General features: G+C 47.2%; 1 protein-coding gene across 3 annotated transcripts in view; it reads right to left on the reverse strand.

The window, feature by feature from the left end:
• The window catches only part of IGSF9 (immunoglobulin superfamily member 9), a 665,024-nt gene that overhangs the window by 242,960 nt on the left and 400,692 nt on the right, over window positions 1–21,372 (reverse strand). For all 3 annotated transcript variants that reach the window (XM_069604696.1, XM_069604697.1, XM_069604695.1), the window contains exons 5-7: window positions 18,059–18,213; window positions 12,630–12,747; window positions 10,652–10,793 (exon numbers count right to left, since the gene is read on the reverse strand). In XM_069604696.1, coding sequence (XP_069460797.1) covers window positions 10,652–10,793; window positions 12,630–12,747; window positions 18,059–18,213 — 415 coding nt within the window. The remainder of the gene's footprint in view (window positions 1–10,651; window positions 10,794–12,629; window positions 12,748–18,058; window positions 18,214–21,372) is intronic.

Genomic DNA, 21,372 nt, shown 5'->3' on the forward strand with positions numbered 1-21,372 from the left:
TAAGGGCAGGTGATGTGGTCGTATCTGCGTAGACCCTTGATGAGGCGTGCAGCCATGTGCAGAACACTTCTCAGGGGCACAAGTGCGGACGACGGGAGGCCTTCAAGGAGTGCATTGCCTCCATGCAGGAGGGATAGGACCAGTGTTTGAACGGTTGATCTAAAGCTGTCCGCAGGGAGGAAGAGCTTGTCTTTCTGCAGGAGGGAGAGCTGAAATCAAGCTGCCTGTGTTTTCTTAGCTATGTGTGTCTTGAAGAAGAGGTGTTTGTCGATGGGGAACCCGAGGGACTTGGAACAGGAGGTTAGCTTGGGTGCGAGGCCCTCAGCATTCATGGTTGATAGCCAGGTCTGTATGTCTGGGTGTTTGGTGTTGTTGGTGAGGAGTAGGAATTTGGTCTTGGAGGGGTTGAACTTCAAGTATGCATTGGACATCCAATACTGGATCAGCGAGAGGCAGGTTTTGAGCCTGTGGATGACCTTGATGGAGTCGATCTTGAGGTACAGCTGTGTGTCTTCGTTGTATTGGTGGATGTGGATGTTGTGTGTGCCTAGGAGGGCTCCCAGCAGCTCCATGTATAGATTGAAGATCACTTGGGACAGAATGGAACCCTGCAGGACTCCACAGATGATGGGTAGCATTGGCGATCTAGAGGAGTCCATCTGAACAAACTGCTGGCGGTTGGCGAGGTAGGACCTAAACCAACATAGGACAAGGTTGTTGATTCCCATGCGTCAATGTAGGGTGTCCGTAAGTGCCTGGTGGTCTACTGTGTCGAAAGCAGCCGAGAGGTTGAGTATAACCAGGAAGCGGGGATGGGTGTCGTCAAGGATGTTGAGGGTGTTGTCGACCACCTGTATGGCTCGTGATGCATCTGGGTATGAGGCTGGATTTGTAGGTTTGGATGAGATCGTTGGTCTCGCTGGGTTGCTGCAGTTGTGTGGCTACCGCTTTCTCGATGATCTTACCTTGGAAGGTAAGATGGATAAAGGGGCGATAGTTACCTAGGTTGTCGGGATCCAGAGTGGGTTTCTTTAGTAGAGGGAGATTTGTCCTGTTTTTAGGGTCGATGGGAAGGTGCCTTGAGTTAGGGAGCTGTTGATGATCTTCGGGTAGAGGAGGAGAGCTTCGGCGGGGAGGGTCTTGAGGATGGATGCTGGGAGGATGTCGTCTGTATACGATATGGATTTTTTAGGGTGGCCAGGGTTACTACCAGGTCCTCTGTCAAGAGTGTCTTGAATGTTGTCCAGGGTGTGGAGATTTTGTGAGGAGGGACGTGAGTTGGGTCTGTGGATGCAGAGCTGGTGTCTATGTGCCGGCAAATCTTGCTGATTTTGTTGATGAAGAAAGTGTTGATGGCAGAGGATTTTTCGATGGAGTGTGGTATGGCAGGGGCGGTTAGTGGATTGAAGCAGTGCGTGACCGCTTTGAAGAGTGCTTTGCTTTTGTTGTCGGTTTCTGCTATGGTGTTCTGATAGTAGGAGGCCTTGGCTGTGTTAATTAGTTGTCAGCGGGTTGCTCAAAGTTCCTTGAGGAGCACCAGGTCAGATGCGGTCCTGGAGTGGCGCCAGATTTTCTCTGGTTTACTGGTGACTTTTTCCTTCACCTTAGAGACCCCCAGCAACTTTGCTGGATTTTTGAGGACTTGATTTTTTTTACCTGGAAAGAGTGTGAGCCTTTTTTCCCCACTCTTTCATGAAATTTGAAGTGTGTTTTACATTTGTATTCTTTGATTATGGAGTTTTAGATAAACTCATAGGCATCATCTTTTCATGTGTGTCACACAGCATCCTCGGTGCAGTGACACAGAGATGTCTTTTAAACTTCCCAGAGGTTTAAATACCTTCTCTGAGATAAACTACAGTTTCCCAGAAAATGTAAAGTGAAATTGACTTTACTAGACTTTCCAAATTCCACGACCCAGCACACTCCATCTTACAATGGAGTGCTGGAGGGGTTACATAGTATCCTGTGTCTAAATACTCATGTAGCAGTCAAATGCTACCCTTTCCTATCGAAAAGGCTTGTGGCAGTGGTTTTACAACAAACTACCATGATTTTCCCAACCGCCAACACTGGTAGCTAAAAATCACGGGAGCCATGTTTTTCACGATGGTGCCTTAAGCCCCTTTGATTAAACAGGGCCCGGTCTTCTTTTTTTGCCATTTCTTTTTGGAAAGGTCCTTCTAGTGTTTGTCTCTGCGCAACAAACCAGGTTTCGTCGTTTTGTTCACGTGCCTTCGGCGGGCTTCAGGACTGAAGACCCCCTCTGGCGTCTGAGTGCCTGGGGTGGGCAGGAAGTGAGGGAGGTGCCCGAAACTCCCTGTGCTTAGTCTCCTAGGAGACCCAAATGCACTCTGGCGTGATTGGCTGGCTGACTGTCTGGCAAGGACAGCCACCCTGCTGGGTGAGTGAGAGCTAGGCTGGAATGAAAGGGAGAGAATGGTTTAAAAGGAGAGTGTCTAGGACTGGAAAGCAGAGTCGACCACTGGAACGAAAGAACCGAAAACGAGCTGGAAGAGGCCGGCTGCTGCAACTCCTGGACCATTGGTTTCCCCGGTGAAGACCTGCTGCAGGTCCCAATTGCCAAACTCCATTCGACAGAGAAACTCCTTCAAGGACGGCTTCTTCCTTTGTGTTGGTGGGACTAATCAACTCATAAGACACCGGGACACCATTTTCAAGGCTGGTTAGGATTAACCAGGGAGAGGGACACCAGTTTGTGTTCTTGAATCTACAGCTACTGGAACTGAAGTGACTCCATTTTCTTTGCTTTGTTCAACGATCCCGTGCAGTGCAGGAGTCCCCCGACGACCTCCCTCTTGTCCCCACGACTGAGGCTCAATAACAGCGAGATCTGCAGGACCTGCCAGGAACCACGAAGTCAGCAGCATCTTCATACAAAGGTACTGTGCCAACCCGATTGGGAGAACGACACTCTCATGGTGAAAGTTCGTGAAACTTTCTCAACTTGCAGGCCTAATCAGCTTGTGAACTGACATATGATTATTTTTCGCCTAAACAACTTCTAAGAACTTTCTCAAAAACTTTACCGTTCAATACCAGAACTGCTCTTTCCTATCCAGATTGACTTTGGCCTGGCCTATTGACTTGAATTTAACTCTTCTGGTGAACTGAAACTATTTGCACTGTCTAAAAAGTATATATGTTTACTTACCTTGTGCCTTTTGCTCTTTTCTAATTAACTGAACTGCCATTTGGCTCCTATTTCAAGGGAGCTCAAACTGTTTCAAAACCTTAGAATTTTGTATCGAAGTGCATTTGTTTATAATATTAAGTTGCCTTCTTCTAGTGAAATGTTTTCTAAATGATTGTGTAATAAATTACTAAGTGTTTTTACCAAGAAACCTTGAGTATAAGTGTCTACTTGAACCACTGTGATTGAAAGTCCTCTGTGTAACTGCTTGTACTGCTCACATTCACTATTGAGATAAGCCTGGCTGCTCAGCTAGCTACCAAAAACTGTGTGGTACAGACTTATACCAAAGGTTGGTTTGGCTAACACCTGTGGTCCTAATTTTGTGTAGTGGTCCCAGAGGGTACTGCCTGCAATTCTGCCTAACAGCTTCCACCGGGAAGTTCTTGAAGGACTTGAAGGTTGGTCTGATGGGTTTCTGCTGGGAGTGTTTGACTGGGGTGGTGTGCAGGATGTTGAAAGGCACGGCTGTTATGCCGTCTGTCCTACATACCCCACAGGCGGGCACCCACAGGTCTACTACCACCGCCCTCTCTGGTCCCGGTCCACCCCCCACCCATAGATCCCCACTCACTCAGGCAGGTCAGCAGCAACAGCAACATGACATGCATAGGCAGCGCGCATGGAGACAGCCTGTTGGATATGGGCGCACAAACTTTTTGCATCCGTTTCGCTAGTGGCAACTACCTTGGCGTCTCGCAACTGGCCGGCGGAACCGCCAGCCCCTCCTGCTGCATCATCATGTGACCCGGAAGGCCCGGCCGACTGTTGTTACTTCGGATCACGTGACAAGGAAGCGTGTGGGACCGCGCGTGATGTGACACGGTCACCTGACGAGCCTCTATCTATTCAAATACGATGAGGGAACACGCGTTCAGTGCTTCACAGCTGACTTGTTTCGGCACTGTTTGGCGTTCCTGTTACTACGATCACGGTATTGAACTACGGACTGTTTTTTCGGTCTTCTTGTCAAAGCCCTTGGTTATCGTTCTGCTCTGCTGGTTACCGGACTTTTGGACTGCTTCTGGCTTCCTTTGGATCATCCCTTGGATTTGGCGTGCTCATCCGGTCTAGACCTCGGAACTCCTATCGGATTGCCTACGGATCTCCCCACGCTCTGCAACACCGAACTTGTCATTCCAGCTCACGCAGGTATTCTGGTGCAAGTCCATCCGGATTGCCATCCAGTGTGCTACCTCACCTGTTGCTGCCAGTCACACCCTGTCTCTGCACAGAACACCTCCCATCCTTTCTGTACTACTTAGGGCTTGGGCCCCTCCACCTTGGTAAGCCCTTTAGTATTAAGTTACATTGTGATCCTCGCCAGTTTTCCTTGTCATTGTACTAACCCATTGCTTGCTTTACAGCGGTCGGGGGGTTTCCGGTGTTCCTGGTTCCTGGCATTTCCAGCACTCAATACCTGTGGCCTCAAGGATTGCTCAGGGAGTTATTGTGTATCTCCCTGTGCGTTACTTGTGGACAGAGGCCCCATAATCTTCACGACCATCAAGTTACAACAACGGCTAAGTGGTCAGGCCAGTCATGCCGGTAGAGGAGTGCTGTAGTGGAGGGAAGACAGTATGATGATGATTAGGTCGAGGATGTTACTTTTCTCGTGTGTGGGTTTTTCATGTGCTATGTGAGGCAGAGGGTGTCCAGAAGGCTGGGAAAAACTTCCTTCATCAGTTTAGTGGCCTTATTCCCTCAGAGGTTGAAGTCGCCGAAGAAGATGTTGTTGGCATGCGTGCAGGACATGGTGGTGACCAGGTCGGTGAAGTCTCTGATGCCTCTATTGCCTGGTGATGGTGTGGATGGCCTGTGGGGACGGAGGGAGAAAACGCATGTCGGCGCATGCTTACCTGTTGTATGAGAAGGGGTTCGGGCTCTGGGTCCTCCCTGTACAAACAGGCCCATACAGGAATTGCCCTTTTCTTCATATGCCCTTCACTTCAGACGCCCGGGCAAGAGACACCCTTGATCTAAGAGCCAAGAGCAGAAAAGAAGAGGCAGGGCTAAGAAGGTGGGTGGAGCTTCGGCCACATGACCTAGATTCACTTGCACCTGCTCACCAACTGCAAAGTAAAAGAGGCTAGAGGGCTGCTTAAGTAGGGAACAATGGCAGTAAAACAGGAAGGCACCAACAGTTTAAAGGGATTTAAAGATCGGCGGGGCTTAGGCTCTGTTGATAACTTAACCTTTAGGCCTCCTTGGGCCACCTCGTACCAGTGCTAGCAGTCAATGACCTTCATGCCTCCTGTGCTCTTTCTCATCCTAGTAATTTGGGCTTTAGTTTTAGCCCTGGTGTTACAACTATACCTAGGTTTACTTTCAATAAAATGGTTCTGAGCAATGGGGAGCACTAGGGAATGTTGGGGAGGGACAACATTCAATGGGCTGCACCCCAGGGAATCAGCCTTGTCCCCTGAGGGGGGAGTCCCTCCCCATGAGGTCCTCAAACATTAAACCACCCTTTCGGGGACTATTGGGTAGCAGCCGCACCTCCCTTGCCTCATGAGAAAGGGCTCCCCCCTTGGAGAGAAGTGACCAGAGTAGGTGAATCGTCACAGTACCCACATCAAGGTTCATATCAATTGCAGTCATATCAGTGTGGTACAACTCCCAGCTAATTGAGTCAAGAAAGAACTGTTTGAGGCTGTTGAGTTCTGCCGTGAAGCTTTCACGCATCTCCGGGGGCTGGTACCGTTTATGGTCGGCCATCTCCTACCACAGGTTTTTGTTGCATCTTGCCAGGACATGGTGTGCAATACTATGCATGAAAGAGCTTGGGCACACCTTCGTCCCCAAGGAGTCTAGGTGTTTACACTCCATGTCTGAGGGAGCAGAGGAGCAGTCTATAGGGGCCTTGTTATTTTTAAGAGTAACTGTCAACACAAACAACTCTGCAGGTTGGTAAAATAATATGCACTAGGACTTAGTAACAGCGTCGAATCGGGCTTCTGTCAAATTTAAACCGCCACCTTGATCACATCTGCAGTCAAGGGAATTCTGACCTCACCTGCCGGGCAGAGAGGACTGGAGAAATCACTGCTGTACACAAAGGAGACCGGTCCTGTTCCTTAAGCCCCATCCATTCCATCACCTGTTCCACAAGCAAATGAAACACTTGAGCCTTGGAGAGTTTGTCCCCGTCCAGAGAGGATTCCTAGTCCACCAAATGGGCTAATTCTGAGAGCTTTGCTAAACCGCAAAATATCAGCCTAATTACACGTTGAGTGTTTGGCTGGTACAAATGGTACAGAGAATGAAACCGAGGGTGGTACCGGAATCGCCGGCAGAGACTCAGAGTGAGGGAGTCCAATAGAGCATGAGGGCCATGAGGTCTCAGAACATAAACTTCTCAAACACCCAGAAAAAACTCTTCTACATCAACTGCGGCTGGGCACAAGGTCAGCCCTGTCCTCCCAGGCACTGCATTCCAACTGGAACCACAGGGCCGGTGCATTTATAACCCCGCTCCACATGGGGATGTCCGCTAACAGAAAAAGGACAAGGGTGGCTGTCACTGAAGGGCAGAAGAATCTGATTAAAGGGCATGGGTGGTGCCAGGGCAAACAGAAGGTCTGTGAATGAGGTTTGCCATCTTCCAACCCTAGCGACAATATTGGATATAGGGGAAGGATTGTCCTGCCAGAACTGGACCTAGCCAGTTGGGTTTGCTTGATGTGGCCATTTATTTTTGTGTGGAAATGTTGTAGGAGGAGATGTAAAACGTGGAACCAAGAGGCATCCTGGCTTCCACACATCACCAGAAACGTGTGTTCCTGAGCCAATCCCTTTCTCCCTGAGCCTCAGTATTCTTATGTGGCAAAAATGGACATGAATAAAACTGTGATCTCTATAGGTGTTACATCCAAACTACAAAAATAGAGCTACTGGGCTCTGCCTGCGAGTATTTAATGTTAAATTCCAAGCGGAAGAACCAGTAAGCCTGGGCTCAAATCCAGCTTCCGTACGCATCATGTGATCCTGGCCAAATCACAATGGGATCTCCCAGAAGCTTGCAGCGTTCAACTATGGTAAAGACTTATGCAGCGCAAGATTTTTATTTCGACACTCGTAAATGATGACTGGGCCTCACAAAAGTTCCAACTACTGGGCAGAATATCAGGAAGCTTTAAAAGCGATTGATTGGTGTAGCTATAATTACCCCATAACTCGTGACAGGCCAAACATTTAGGGACCCATGCACCCTTTTACTTCTTACTTAAACCACTAGTCAAGCACTTTAAAAAACCTGCTCCATCTTAACAAAAAACACATTTTAAAAAACATGCAAATGTGCATGTATTGCATGTGCACCGTTTAAGGAAAGACTGCCTGGCCATCATCCAGCAAGACTGAAAAAAACTGTATGCTCACTTTCAGCAACATACCAACAATGTTTAGACTCCGGGAAACTCTTCTCTGTACTCCCCAAACAACTGGCCTGGAATACCTGCACCCGGCCATAACTTAACCCTGCCCTCTTCCATCTCCAAACCAGAAAGGAGGCCTAGGAGCTCTTGCCTTGCCACTGCAACCCTACGAGTGTCAGGGGACGAGGAGCCCCCGCAACCCCTCCATTCGCTGCTTGCCTTTTGCGTGCAAGGTGCTGGGTGGATCATGAGCCCCAGCACCACAGACACACACAGGCGCACGCGCGCGCATGCGCCCACGCCCTCCTGTAGGGACGCCTTAACCAATGTCGGGGGCTCGCGCTGGCATTTGTTGCTGCATCCGTGGCTTGTAGACGGAATCTTACAAAATAAAATGGGCAATCCCAATGTACTCGTGCCACTGTGACCACTTTCTGTGCCTACCATAGATATAATGAATGGTATGGAAAGGTGGGTCAAAACAGAAAAAAGGAGATCAAATAAATGGTGTAAAAAAGGGAAAAGGGAGAAAGGAAAGGGGCGCGGGCTGGGTTAAACGGAGAACGGTTACGATGGTGTGGCAGTGGACCCCTTAATAACGAACAAAACGAAAAATGTACACAAAACAGCAAGGATGAGAATGTTGCTCGTTTTACAGAGAGTTGCAAAAAACAGCAATTCGCGCTTCTGACATGCAACCGCCTCCAAAGTTACTTTGAAAGCACTGCAGCCTCAGGTAGAAATGCAGTAGCAGCGCCATCCCAGTGCCCCAGGAGAGCGGGGACTGATTGGAGACACTGCGGGTAAAGTAGCCAGCCTGGTCCTGGGCCTGTCTCTACGAAGGGTTGAGAGAAGCACACACAAAGGGATTATGTGTGTCGCAGAGCCGGCCTTAGGGGGGGCGAGCCAGGCGACCGCCCGGGGCGCCACGCCCCCCCCCAGGGCGACATTTGCCCCTGCCACGTCAGCTCGGGGGAGTCTTTCACGGGCTTCCCCGAGCTGGCGTTGTGGGAGAAGGCACAGCAGGCTGCCTTTTACTGTAAAATGTGCACGCGGCGGCGGGCTCATTCAATGACAATGGGGTGCTAACGCGCCCTATTTAACCTCCTCACCGGAGCGAAGAAGTTAAAAAAAAAAAAAAAGTGGCCCATCCAGGCCCCGCCCCCTTCCGTTGCGCCCCCTGTTAACCAGGGGCGCGCGGTGGGCGAGGGGGGCACCAATTCGCCCAGGGCGCTGCTGCCCTTAAGGCCGGCCTGAGCACATAGATGGGTTGACGGTTCATCACATGCACACACTTTCCTATTTGCCCAAAGTTTCATTTGCCAATTGGAAGTAGGAATGTTGTAGCTTGATAAAACTAAAAAACCTCTCTGTGCCTTTTAAATGGTGCAAATCTGCTGGCCCTGTGGATGGGCATGAAGGCTGTAGAGGGTGGTTGAAACGTGGGCGGAGAAAAACTCTACCCTAGGCACCTGCCCACATCTGGAACTTTATGGCCCCACCACCTAGCAAATAGGAAAGTGTGTGCATGTGAAGAGGTGCCTATATGATCAGCCTCAACATGCACGGTCTGTACATGTGTGGCACTCGTGACCTATTAAATGCATTTGCTCCACATTTTAGAACTGGTGTAAAAATGTAGCTACTCTAGCCAGAGGCGTGCACACAGATCAGAAGTTAGCAGTAAGTGCGCAAGGCGTACGGCAAAGCTCAGAAAGCAGGGCATGTACTAGCCGGCGCTACAAGGAGTGTGAATAGTAGAGCAAGAAAAGACATCACTGGGCATGGGCCTTATCCAGACACTATTACTAAGCTTGGGCTTAATTTTGCAGACAAACACACGAGGAAGCAGCGTATGACAGGATTGATCAAAGTACTAACGTGGAACACCACCTAAACTCCAGAGACAGGTTCAAATGAAAGGTTATCATGCCGTGTTCTTCCTGGAGAGGAGCGCCTGCTACCTTTTTTGAAAAATGTTTGTGAGGAACTTGGGGTTGGTCACCCTGAGTTACCTGGGGGAACCCAGACGTGGACTCCCTGCTCACTGTGCTCAGAGAGGCACAGCTCCACCTCACTGATGAGGCCCAACAAGGCTGAAATACGTGTATGGGGTTGCTGTTGGTACTCTTGTTCAGAAGGTAATTGCCATAGCATTTCGGTGCTGGACTGCCCATGAGGGCGGGAAAAAACTGATATGCAAATGGATATTTCCCATCTGTGAATGGTACAGTGAGCAAAAAGCAATGGCTGCGAACTCTCGAAATGGGAAAAAAACCACAGAACAGGTTATCATGCCATGTTCTTTCTGGAGAGGGGCGCCTGCTACTTTTTTTGAAAAAAGCTCTGCTGCCCTGTGTTCATTCCTCTGGAGATCAGTAGACCATGAAGGGATTGCTACATCCTTTGGTTTGCAGGCTGGTAATATCGGGGGCCAGTAGGGAGCCCCCTAAGGAACAAAGCAATTAAGACCCGGCTATGACTCTTAGGGGGGACCTCAATCACTGTTCCAGGAAAGGATTGGTAAAGTGCAAACAAGTGAGCAGGTGTAGCCCTCGCAGCCGCCTTCATTATTATCAGGGCCAGACTGAAAGAGTTCTTAAAGGACACTGGAGGTTAGAACAGTGGTTTTATTTATTTATTTATTTGGTTCTTATAACGCACTTAATACCGATACAAGTTCAGTTTCTAAGCGTGGATCTGGGATTCGAACCTCTGTTGCTCTGTGTGGTCTTTCTTCCAATACCACCACGTTGCCCCTGTGCTATCCTCCGTTTTACTTCCTGTAAAAATGTAAATGAAAAGGTCCAGGCCCATCTGTACCTACCACCCCACCCCGGATTTCTGTGGTACATTAGGAAAGGTGTACAAAAGAGATGTATTGTGCAGAACCTGCCAGTTACATGAGAGGTGAGACACATCATCGCTGTACGGTACTTCATCTCTACATAACGTGCATGTGACATGACTGCATCCCTATAGATGCCTTCATTGAGTTGGCGATAATTCCAGCCCTCCTCCATCTCCTTCCCACACCTCTAAAAGGCCAATAGACTCTTACCTGAGGTGGAACACGTTGCTGTTCCCCTGTAACCAAATGTAAGTGAGGTTTGCTGGGTACGCTTCTGCTTGGCAGGCCAGGAAGGCATTGTGGGATATGTTGACTGTGGTGTTCTCGGGTGGCACAACAATTACTGGCGGCCCTGGAAGAGAATTACACAACGGCATGCATTAAAACAAATCTTAGAATTCTCAAGTGCTAGAACGCCTACTCCGACTACACAATGTCCCATGAAAAGCCTATGATCCAATCGCTACGACAAAATGATAGTGATTGCTACGCCCGGCCCAAAAATCCAACTGGGTTTAGCAGAAGTGGTCACTGCCACTGCCAATTAATGCAGACGCAAAGCAATGGAGAATTCTCCCGGAGCCGTGAGTGGCCAAGCCCTACACTGTGTAGGCCACAGTGGCACTGCCATAGACACTGGAGGAAGAAGTGGCAAGAATGCCTCCTCCAGTTGGTCAAAGGCTAGAATCATGGAAATTGGGGAACATTTGGAATCATAAATATAAACACGATTTAGAAAGATTTGCAAATGTGCCTATCCGGAGATGACCATGTTTGCGCCTACTGCCTTATACAAACCCGGAGGAAGCCTCGTAGTGATGCCGTGAGCATGTACAAGATGCCCTTGAGGAAAAAAAAGTGTGAATCGCATGTGCACGTGAGCCTCTAAAAAATGCCCCAGGCAGCTCAAGATTTGATACATTTTTAGGCTTTGTAAATCAGGTGTAAGCAAGTGGGTGCAAATCAGAGATGCTCGCAGCCAACTCCTGATTTACTCCTGTGCAAATCTGTGTGGATCAGGCCCTTAGAATGGACTTATTGTCGAATTATTGATACAGAAAGGGAAGGGGGGGGGAGAATTTGAAAGCAAACTGTTCATTCAGTGTTGGGCCGGATTCACAGAGCATTTTCTAATGGACTTGCGCCATTATGAAACGCTTCTGGAATCGGGCCCATTGTGTGCTACGCTTACATTCCAGTTGAAGTTTTCACCAAGGTCTGATATCAGAGCAGAATATACTTATGGGAAAATAGATTTGTTTTTAAAATGCAGTTTATAGTTTAGGATCCTGGGAAGGAGGATTTGGGGAGTAGTAGGAACGGACGGGTGGAGGGGCAAATCCCTGGGTGCTATTTCAGTGTCTGAGCTTTTTCGTATGTTTACTTTTTCTTTGTATCATTTCTATTGTAATCTATAATTTCGTATTCACCCTTTTACATTCAATAGTACGACTGTTCTACTAACTCAATTAAACATTTTCCCATTGAGCCGCGGTCACACTAGCCTTAATTTTGCTATGACTGCACCCCACCAGTGACTTCACATGCGGTGCCCCAATCGCGCAGGCTCAGAAGCTCCTGTGGAGCCATATGGCACCACCCCGTTGTTGGGCCTGTTTGATGACGTAGTGCCAGCTGGTAGTCGTAGCCAATGTTAGTAGCCCAACCTGGTTTCAGATGCACTAGCACAGAATTTCCCAAAATGGAGCCCCTAGAAGATACTGTCCAGTTAAGGTGATCAGACGTCCCCCGGCACTGTCCCGGAATTGGGTGCTCTGTCCCGCTTTCTCGAGATTATTTTTCCAGTGGAAGACACCGAAATCCCGGTTTTTAGGAGGTCTTCATAGCTGGCAGGCAGGAATACACAATCTCACACAGAAGAAATGCGGCATTTTACAACTTAAGATAGTGGTAGTTTGTGATAAAAGAATTATAATATGTATTTATTCGAACAGTAACACTTCAACCCCCTTCTCCTCCAACCCCTACTGAAGTGTAGTGCCTGGACAGCAACTGTCGAAAGTTAGTCCTACGTTTTTGTCAATTGCCCTGTCCCGGTGTTTTATTTTTTAAATCTGGTCACCCTATGTCCAGTTCGTTGCAAGAACTGCCCAAATTGGGACTCGCGAATGCGCGTCTTTGTGTTTCCCGAAGCACAATGTAGTCTCAGCTCGGCCCTGTGGATTACCTTGAACCAGCAGGCGTGTGGTGTGCGTGATCTCGCCCTCCCCGCTGGTGGCATGGCAGGTGTACACGCCGGCGCTGGACCGCTGCACTCGGCCAATCTTCAGGGAGCCGTTGTTCACCTATGAGAAGACAAAATAGAGACAGCAGCGGTGAGATACCCTAAAGTGGCCACTGGGGAGCAGCAAATCCCAGGTCATGTTACACTATTTCATATATATATTCCTTTTGCGCCCTTATCCACCAACAAATAAATAACAGACAAGTCTCCCTGCAGCTGGCCTGTTTACCCACAACACAACCGAGAAAACGGATGTATATATCCCCCAAAGAGAAACTAGTACTCCCGTCACCAGAAAAGGTACGTAATCGTGTCTATTTCCACTTACTTTTAATTCCCCCTTATTCCTATCTCTGCAGACCCCGTTGCCTCTTTCGTTCACCGTTCATACTAATATTTTGGTGTTCTATGTTTTACCATTTATTTTCACCTTTCTCTCATTCCCCACCCCCGGTTTAATGAAATTCTGTTTGATTAGTGTTCTGCGTTTCTCCTTTCTGCCCCCCCCTCCCAGATCTGTGTGTGCCAGTACTTTAACATTCGTTTCTCTTCGCCACGCCCCCTTCCCTGAAGAGGCCCGCTCTTGTGAAGCCAGCACCGGCGCGCGCCCATTCTCCATCTCTCACCAAGTCATTAACAGATGGCAGCGAGCTCGTGCAGCCTGCATTCTGACCTCCAAACCCACATGCAATCATTTATTGCAGCTGGTGCTCATGCACTTTTGCTCATTAGAGGTAACCAATGACCCAAATAGATTGTAATACAACACATCATGCAGAGGTTGTTAGAAATGTGCCCCGCTTTCATGTATCGTGTTTGTATTATGGGCATTTAATCTGCAAAAGAGTTGCAAAGGTCTGCACTGGAGCAATTCCGCAGACACGCCCTGAGCCTCTCGGAGTTTCACCTACTACCTCACCCAAGACCCACAAGGTCTGGGTTTAGTTCCGCAGCTGCCTGGAGCATCTTTGAGATACTCGTGTGCAAGTGGGATTAACAAAGATGTGCCCAGGGCCATCCAAGTCCCCAGCTAAGACTTTGAAGTGGGAGTATTTTATTCCCTATATGTTGTTCATTAAAAAAAAAAATGTTTTACAGTGGTACACAAGTAATTCCTCGTTCCCAGTGAGGTTACTGTTAAAAGAGTACATTATACCTCCACTCTAAAACAGGTCTGTCATATTCCAAACTTCTTTGCGCCTAGCGATTCCTGCAAACATGTTTAGCTGAAAGGTCAGTGATATCAGAACTCCTTCCTGTGACACTGCTCTGTTAGTACCATTAACCTGAAGAGATCTCTACATGCGCGAATGGAAGTAGGGGACGTCCTCCTGTCTTGCTTGTTTTCTTCTTCTTATTGGGAGTATTTTTACTCCCTATGTTGGCATCATTTGCCAGTTTTTAGGGAGTAAAAGTTGCTAGTGTGCTGCTTATCTGTACGGCTAGGAAACCAAATAGGCAACTCAGAGACGCTTGTGCCAGCTCTAGATTTGTTCTAGTTTTAGACTCTGCGAATAAGGGATAAGGTGGCAGAAGCAAATCTGATTGGCTCGGGCATCTCCTGATTTGCTCCGATGCAAACCTTTCTGAATCAAACCCTACATGTCAATCTCTTTGTGGCTATATCCCTAAAGATTGACATTTTTTGTAATTGTAAATTTATAAAGCGCTTATACACAGGTGGCGTGCTTCAAAGCGCTTCAAGGCGGGAAGGGAAGAAGGGACTACAGTAATCATTCTTAGGCTTTGAAGTTTCCCAATGATCTAAACAGACAAACTAGCAAACTAGGCCTGACGACATTTCTCCTAGTGCAAGTGCATGAGTGTTACAGTTTCAACCCGGCTAGGGAGCGGGGGAAGAAAAAGGTGGGGACGGAGGGGTGCAGAGGGGCGGGACAGGACAAACTTACTAGTCCTAATACATTTAGGTAATGCATGCGTACAGACGGAGGTGCGACGAACAAGGGGCTGGGGGGAACAGACGCGTCCAGTCCAACAGGGCCCTGGGTTAAGTGTAGAGACGTTGCCTCGCTCATGGAGCGTAAACTGAAAGTGCAGTAATGCTGAACATAGTGCAGTGGCCCGGAGGCAAGTGCAAAGACTGGCAGGGCGGCCTGGGTCCTTTAAGGCTGCGGAGGTGAACCAGGCAACCAGTCAGCAAAACTGAAGCAGAGTTAGGGAGGAGAAGGAGGAAGGAGGGTGGAGAAAAGGATGGATGTTAGCAGGCTAAGGGGAGACAGAAGGAGGAAGAGAAGAGGAAGGTCTTGAGGATTTTCCAAACCTTAAGGTGCTCAGACTCAAGACGGAGAGGGGCAGGGATAAAGATCTACCCCCAAATCTTTGTTTGTGAAAGCAGCTCACCGGCAGAGAGTTGGAGGAGGACGAGCGGAGGACTCTAGAGGGAGAGTATTTAGGAAGAGAGCGTTGTAGATAGTAGGGGCCCCGGACCCAGAAAGCCTTGTGGACTATGCAGAGGGACTTGAACTTGATCCTTGCATCCACGGGGAGTCAGCGGAGGGATTTGAGGGCCAGAGAGATGCGGAAAGAGCTTCAAGGTAGAACACCAAAATGGAAGCAGTCTCCAGATTTGTCTGCCTAGGAAAGCTAATTTAATTAACATACGTGTGAGACGTGTCCCTTTTTCCATTCGCTGGGGAGGCTGTCAGGGGAAGCCATCTACTCACATTTCTTTTGCAGTGTTGTAGCCGCACCCAGACCAAAATGGTATCCTTAACAACTCCATTAACAATGAAGAGCAATTTGTGATAATCTGGTGATACAGGAGTTTTTAAATTATTAAGTGTATTACGTCTTGAGTTACTGAAACACTGCATATTTATTACATTACAGCAGCCTTGGGATGTTGTTTCATCAGAAAACGAAGCAAACGCTCACCAGGCATGCCCAAGAGAGAGCAACACCAGCACACCTGCACACCTGCACACCTGTAAAGCGATTGACGGTGTAGGAATGATGCTCAACCTTACAAACCAAGGCATTCTTTTCTACCCGTTGACAATGCAGGGGAAGCACTCGCTGTTCCATGTCTCATGACATTTTGCACACAGGATCTTGTCACCCCATTAATAGTATGACAGCATTGGCACAAACATGTAGTGTTTTAAACAGCACTTGTTTTAAAAAATAGTGCTTAATTGTGGGTATGGATGGAATGGAACTTTTGTGGAATGGGATGCACTTAAAGTGCTGCAAGTGATGCATATGGGTTAATGACCCTGTCCAGCACTTACTTTATGCAACATACCATAAATATCCCACTCAATCTCAACTCATGGGTGGTACTTAAAATTATGAAGTATTTAAATTACCGCATGCTTTCACCACATTCATCATAGTCGTAATGAGGACCCATGGAATAATGACACCATGGTTAAACAGAGTTGTAAGCCTCATTTTTTATCTCCCACGTGTCACCCTATGGTGAAGGCACTACCAGATTGCTGCATTGAATCTCTCTGCAGTTGCATCTCCAGGGTCGGAAGTTACACCCTGAGAACTCTCTGGTCCCTTGCCTTTGCCCCTATGCACACACGTCTAAAAGGTCTTGGCATTCAGGCCTGAAGGGGTCAGGACTGGTCTTCCATTCCATCAACTATGAGGTGTGTACCCGCCTCCCATGTATTTATTTATTTATTTATTGGTATTTATAATGCACCTATACACAATGTGCTTCGAGGCGCAACAAGACAAGAGGGTGGGTGCTACAGGGAGGACAAAACAAAAACGATCCTACTAGGCCTTGTGACATTCGCATTGTGCAAGTGCAGTAAAGAGAAGTTCAGGGGAGAGGGAGGTCGGGCGGAGTGGGGAGTGGGTGCGACTGCAGTTCAGAGCGGCAGGGCCCGTGAGAAAAGCGAGTGTCAGGGGAGGCCAGGTAGACAGAGCCTGGGGAAAGCAGAGCGTGCAGGGGAGAAAGGTCCATGAGCTAAGTGCAAGGTAAGGGGCTGGAAGGGCTACAAAGGCGCAGACCCAGCCAGGCAAGTGCAGGGGGAGGGGTCCAGAAGGGCAGTGCAGGTTGAGGGGGTAGGGGAGACCAAGTGCAGGGGTAGACTGGATTAGGGGGGGGCCTGGTGCCCTGTAAGACTCTGAAGGAACCAGGCAGCCAGTCAAGAGGCAGGCGGGGACATTTGCAGCGGGTTTGGGGGGGTGAGAGAAAAGGAAGGTCTTGAGAAGCTCCCGGAACTTAAGGAGATCCGGCTCAAGTGTGAGAGGGGCAGGGAGGCCATTCCAGAGGGAGGCACCCACAGAGGACGGGGATCACCATTCCATAAAAGGAACTCGTATGAAGAGGGTTAACGATTGGCAGTATGTCCCTGGCCGTGCACAGGATATGTGAAGTGATTATTGAATTATTGTCATGTTGAAAATCATTTAATGCATGTCAGTTTGTACCCCTGTTTTATGTAGAGCTCTAATTTGTATGGGCATGAGTGCTCGACACATTTTAATAAACTATGTAGTAACCTAAACATGACCACAAGCATCTCTGATTGCGCACAACTAATCCATGACAAGCCAATCTGAAAATCTGAGTTATCTTTGCCTGCTGGAGAACAGAAAGGGCTCCAACCACAGAAGTAATTCGTAACACTATCCTAATGTCGGAGTGTCTGCATGATTTTAATATGATTGTTTCAAAGTGGAGCTTCAAATAGTAAGCCAAATATCCTTTAAATGCATAATCAGGTCATCCAATATGGCAGAAAAAGGCACAAATCCCTCATTCTTAGTCATTATTCAATTACATTTATTCATTGTTTATGTTGTTCTTTTTTTCTTTTCAAACCAAAAAATCATGAACCATAACTGTCTATTTTGCAAACAGAGAAAAAAGACATAAAAACAATCTGTGGAATGATGATTTCACAGTGAGTACTTTTGTTGTTCAATAATCACATAGTAAGTGAGTTAGTAACAACTGGGTGCGCAAAAGACATTTGTGCACAATGGGAAAGTGAAAAAATTGATTGCATTTATGTCAACGAGTTGTTTAGTATTTATCCAACACCAATAGACAAAATGTACTGGCCAATTGTTTGGTCCCCAAGTTTCAGCAAAGGCTGACTGGTAGCCCTGCTTGGAGCTGGGTGTATAACAAATTAAATATACCGGGCCAAATTCAATTTAGTCAAGGCAGGGCCAGATTACATTATCCCAAAGATGTGTATTAACAGTACACAAATCAACAGGGGAAATGGATAGTGGGGAAAGGAACCCGGTTTGTCAGTCCACAAGTAGAGCAAGGTGCACAAGTAGCCCAGCTATACTTAGAGGTACGAAAGGGTCAAATCAGGGAGTCAATTAAATTTCAAAAACAGAGGACCAAAACCATTGGTGCGGCATGCACTCACCTGCAGCTGGTCTCCTCCGGTTGTTATGAGACGGTCATCTTGTTTCCAGACAATGCGCGGTGGCGGGTTCCCAGTGGCTACGCAGGTGAGGGTGATGGCGTCTCCGTCCCGCACTTCCACTAGGGCAGGCGGGGTCTCTCGAAATGAAGGAGGAGCTGCAGGAGGCAGAGAATAAGTCAATGGTGTTACTGAGTCGAGCGTTCACTCATGTTGGCCAACTAGGTGGCGATCTGTATATACAGAAAAATGGCTGCTATTATTATAAGTGGTAAATTTGGTAGCCACATCTATGTCTTTATGACAGAACTGCGAACATTCCATCTTCTTAGGGGTACTTTTGATCCAAGTGGTTTGTGTTTTATGAATGATTAAGATATGCAAATAAAAAACAGTTCACCAGTGAAATGTCAAGGGTTAATGACTGTGAAGAAGGGGTATGTACAAACTGTTACGGCGACATCAAAAATGTGGGCCTCGTACCACTTGTATGCTGAAAACACGACTCGAATGTGAAAATCTATGTGAAAATTTCGAAGCGGAAATGATGAAACTGGTCTTCTAAGTTGATTGCCTAGCAGGTGTCGTTTTATGTAGAATACAACAGTAAAAATGTGAAACATGTTAATGATGTAACTACATTGTGAACACTGTCCAACCACTTGCGAACCTTGCCAACTTGTTAAATAAAGCTTTTTAAAAAAGAAGAAAAAAAAGTTCACAGTTCTCTATTTTGGTAATTAGCCAGATAATATTAACCAATTTCGCTTCCTGTTTGTAGGAAGCAATTTCTGCTTTCTGTCCGTAAGACTTAGACAACCACAAAATAGCCTAGAGCTGAACAACGTTTATTTATTTGTGTATTTGTATAGAGCACCAAACTCGTAGGCATCAGGGCGCTGTAGCAGACAGACATAGGTTACAATGGGATCAATGCAAACTAAGTCAAGGGGAAGTGCAAGGCAAGTAAGAGTACAGTTACAGTGGAAGAAGTCACAACAGTTTCTTTGGGGGAAGTAAAAATAGGTTACTGAATCTAGGTCCCATCCTCAGGAGGGCTATGTTAATGTTGCTTGTCTAGGGTGAACAACCAGGTTTTGAGTTTTTTCCTGAAAGACAATAGGACGTATTGATTTATAAAAGGGAGAGGACCAATCAAGCGGCAGTGGATGGCAGACCTATCGTTGAGTGTTTTTTAATTGCTAGTGTGAGCCAAGAGGTGTGTTTCTGGACCCCTCACTTACCTGCTTAGACCCTGCGGACTGCTGATTGCCATGCAAGTCTTTCCCGGGCAATAGAACACATGAATAGGAACAACCTTTGCTCAGATAGGGCCATGGACAATATTTGGCACCTGCTCTCCAAAGCCGGAATAAAAAAAAAAGCTCAACATTTATAGCAAATTCGGTATAGCTGGCCAGACATTGACTCTCCGAGCAATAGCACCCTATTGCAAACCACCAACAGCGCCCACCTACGCGTCTGACCTCTTCGGGCTGCTTAGACGAGCCTAGCCAGCCACCCAAGTCCTAGACCGGCGAAAACACACACATGCATCTCCTTTTCCAGCACATTAACTGCAGTCACCGAGGGCGTTCCAAGCGCAAAGCGCATTGAGGCCATACAAATGGGGAAAGGGCCCTATATAAATAACTAAATACAGTACAATGCAATACCACAACTACAGGTTTTCTACTTTTGCCTCCCTGTGCTGCATTTTTTAATGCAAAACATTCTTCAAAACTCATTTTAGGGACTATGCGCCAGAATCATTAAAACAAGACAAAATCTGCAATTATGTTCACAAAGTACACGTAGATCAAATGTAATGCATTTTATGAAATGCGTTTAGAAGGTGCATGGAAAGAAAACGATTTTTTTCTACAAATAGGGACCGAAAGAGCATTTTAGGGTGGAAGCGCGTACAATGATATGACCATTGTGTATAGGCACATTACAAATAACCAATAAATAAATTTAAAAAAATGTGTGCCCTCTGTTTAATGAAAACGTGTGAGTGTTATGTATTTCGCAACATTCTATTGTGACAGTGCATAAGCAGTGTACTCTATTTTCTGAAATTTGAATAGGTTGTCTGATTGTCAAATAAAGGGTAGGCATTGTGGGAAGAACGTTTTGTACTTAATCCAGTGCGAAATTTTCTTTTCTGCAATGCTCCGTTTGGATGGGGGGCTGGGCGGGAGTTTGGGGGGCAGGCACATGGTCATCAGTCCAAATGCAACATTCGAGTCACGCAAGGTGGCATTACAACACATAGGGGAGGGCTGTAACAGGCGATAAGGCCCCACACCCAAGTTATGAGCTAGAGGCAGAGTTGAGGGAACATAATGAGGGCACAGTGTGATAACAGCTACAGCCTTCGCCCCACAGGCTGTAATGCCATTATAATATGGCAAACTCGCAATAAACGGGTGGTTGAATACTAAAGAAAATAGTTGGGGAAGGTTCATCGGCTTTTATGGTGAAATGTTGGCTACGGCAGAATTTTGAAAGGAAAAAGCAGGGCTTGAAACAGTGGTTAAGGCCTGCTGCTGCGTATCCATTTTTTTCCAATGGATGGCAAAATTCCAATGTTGTAACTAAGTAATAATACTAGTACTCTCTGGCATTCCTAGGCAGTAATGGCCCGAGCGATAGGTTAAAGGCTCGAACAAAGCGAAGACATTTATCATGGTCTGAGGTGCCATTAACGACCCAAGAATACCTGCCAGCAAGAGGACTATAGCCATAAGCACCGCAGAATAACGCCCAGGGTACTAATAGGGGTGATTTGTTTAAACTTAAAAAACAGCACGCACAAAGAGCACTGGTCATGACTCAAGGAGCAAAATACTACACACAAATAGTTATGGTTAGCATAGAAAGGGCGACCAGAACTACGCAGAATCCCTTCTCCATTTCCATTAAAACCCATCGGGAGGAGCCCAGCGAGGGAGAAGGACCTTCATGGCGGCAGCAGAAAGTTAGAGCTAGTAAAGATTTCTCTTTGGCAAATTTCCCCCCCATAGTTTCTATGGACCCCCAATCTTTTTGCTTTGTTTTTCAACCTGATCTGACTTTTTGACGGGAAGTACTGCAGGGTTTGAAACTGCCAGGAGCAGGGAGATATTTAGCCCCAGGTTATAGCCAAGGGGAGCGTTGTTAGCTTGAAACCAACAGCTACCAGGAGCAATTTTTGACTCCCCAGCCAAGTGGTGCCATAGAAATATAGCTACGTGATATTAACTGTGTAGAATTGGGAAGGCGTTTAAAGGTGAATAAAGAACACACCAAAGGGACATTTATAGCATATTGTG

This window comes from Ambystoma mexicanum, chromosome 1p, assembly GCF_040938575.1.
Source record: "Ambystoma mexicanum isolate Mex_15411 chromosome 1p, UKY_AmexF1_1, whole genome shotgun sequence".
NCBI classification, from domain to species: Eukaryota; Metazoa; Chordata; class Amphibia; order Caudata; family Ambystomatidae; genus Ambystoma; species Ambystoma mexicanum.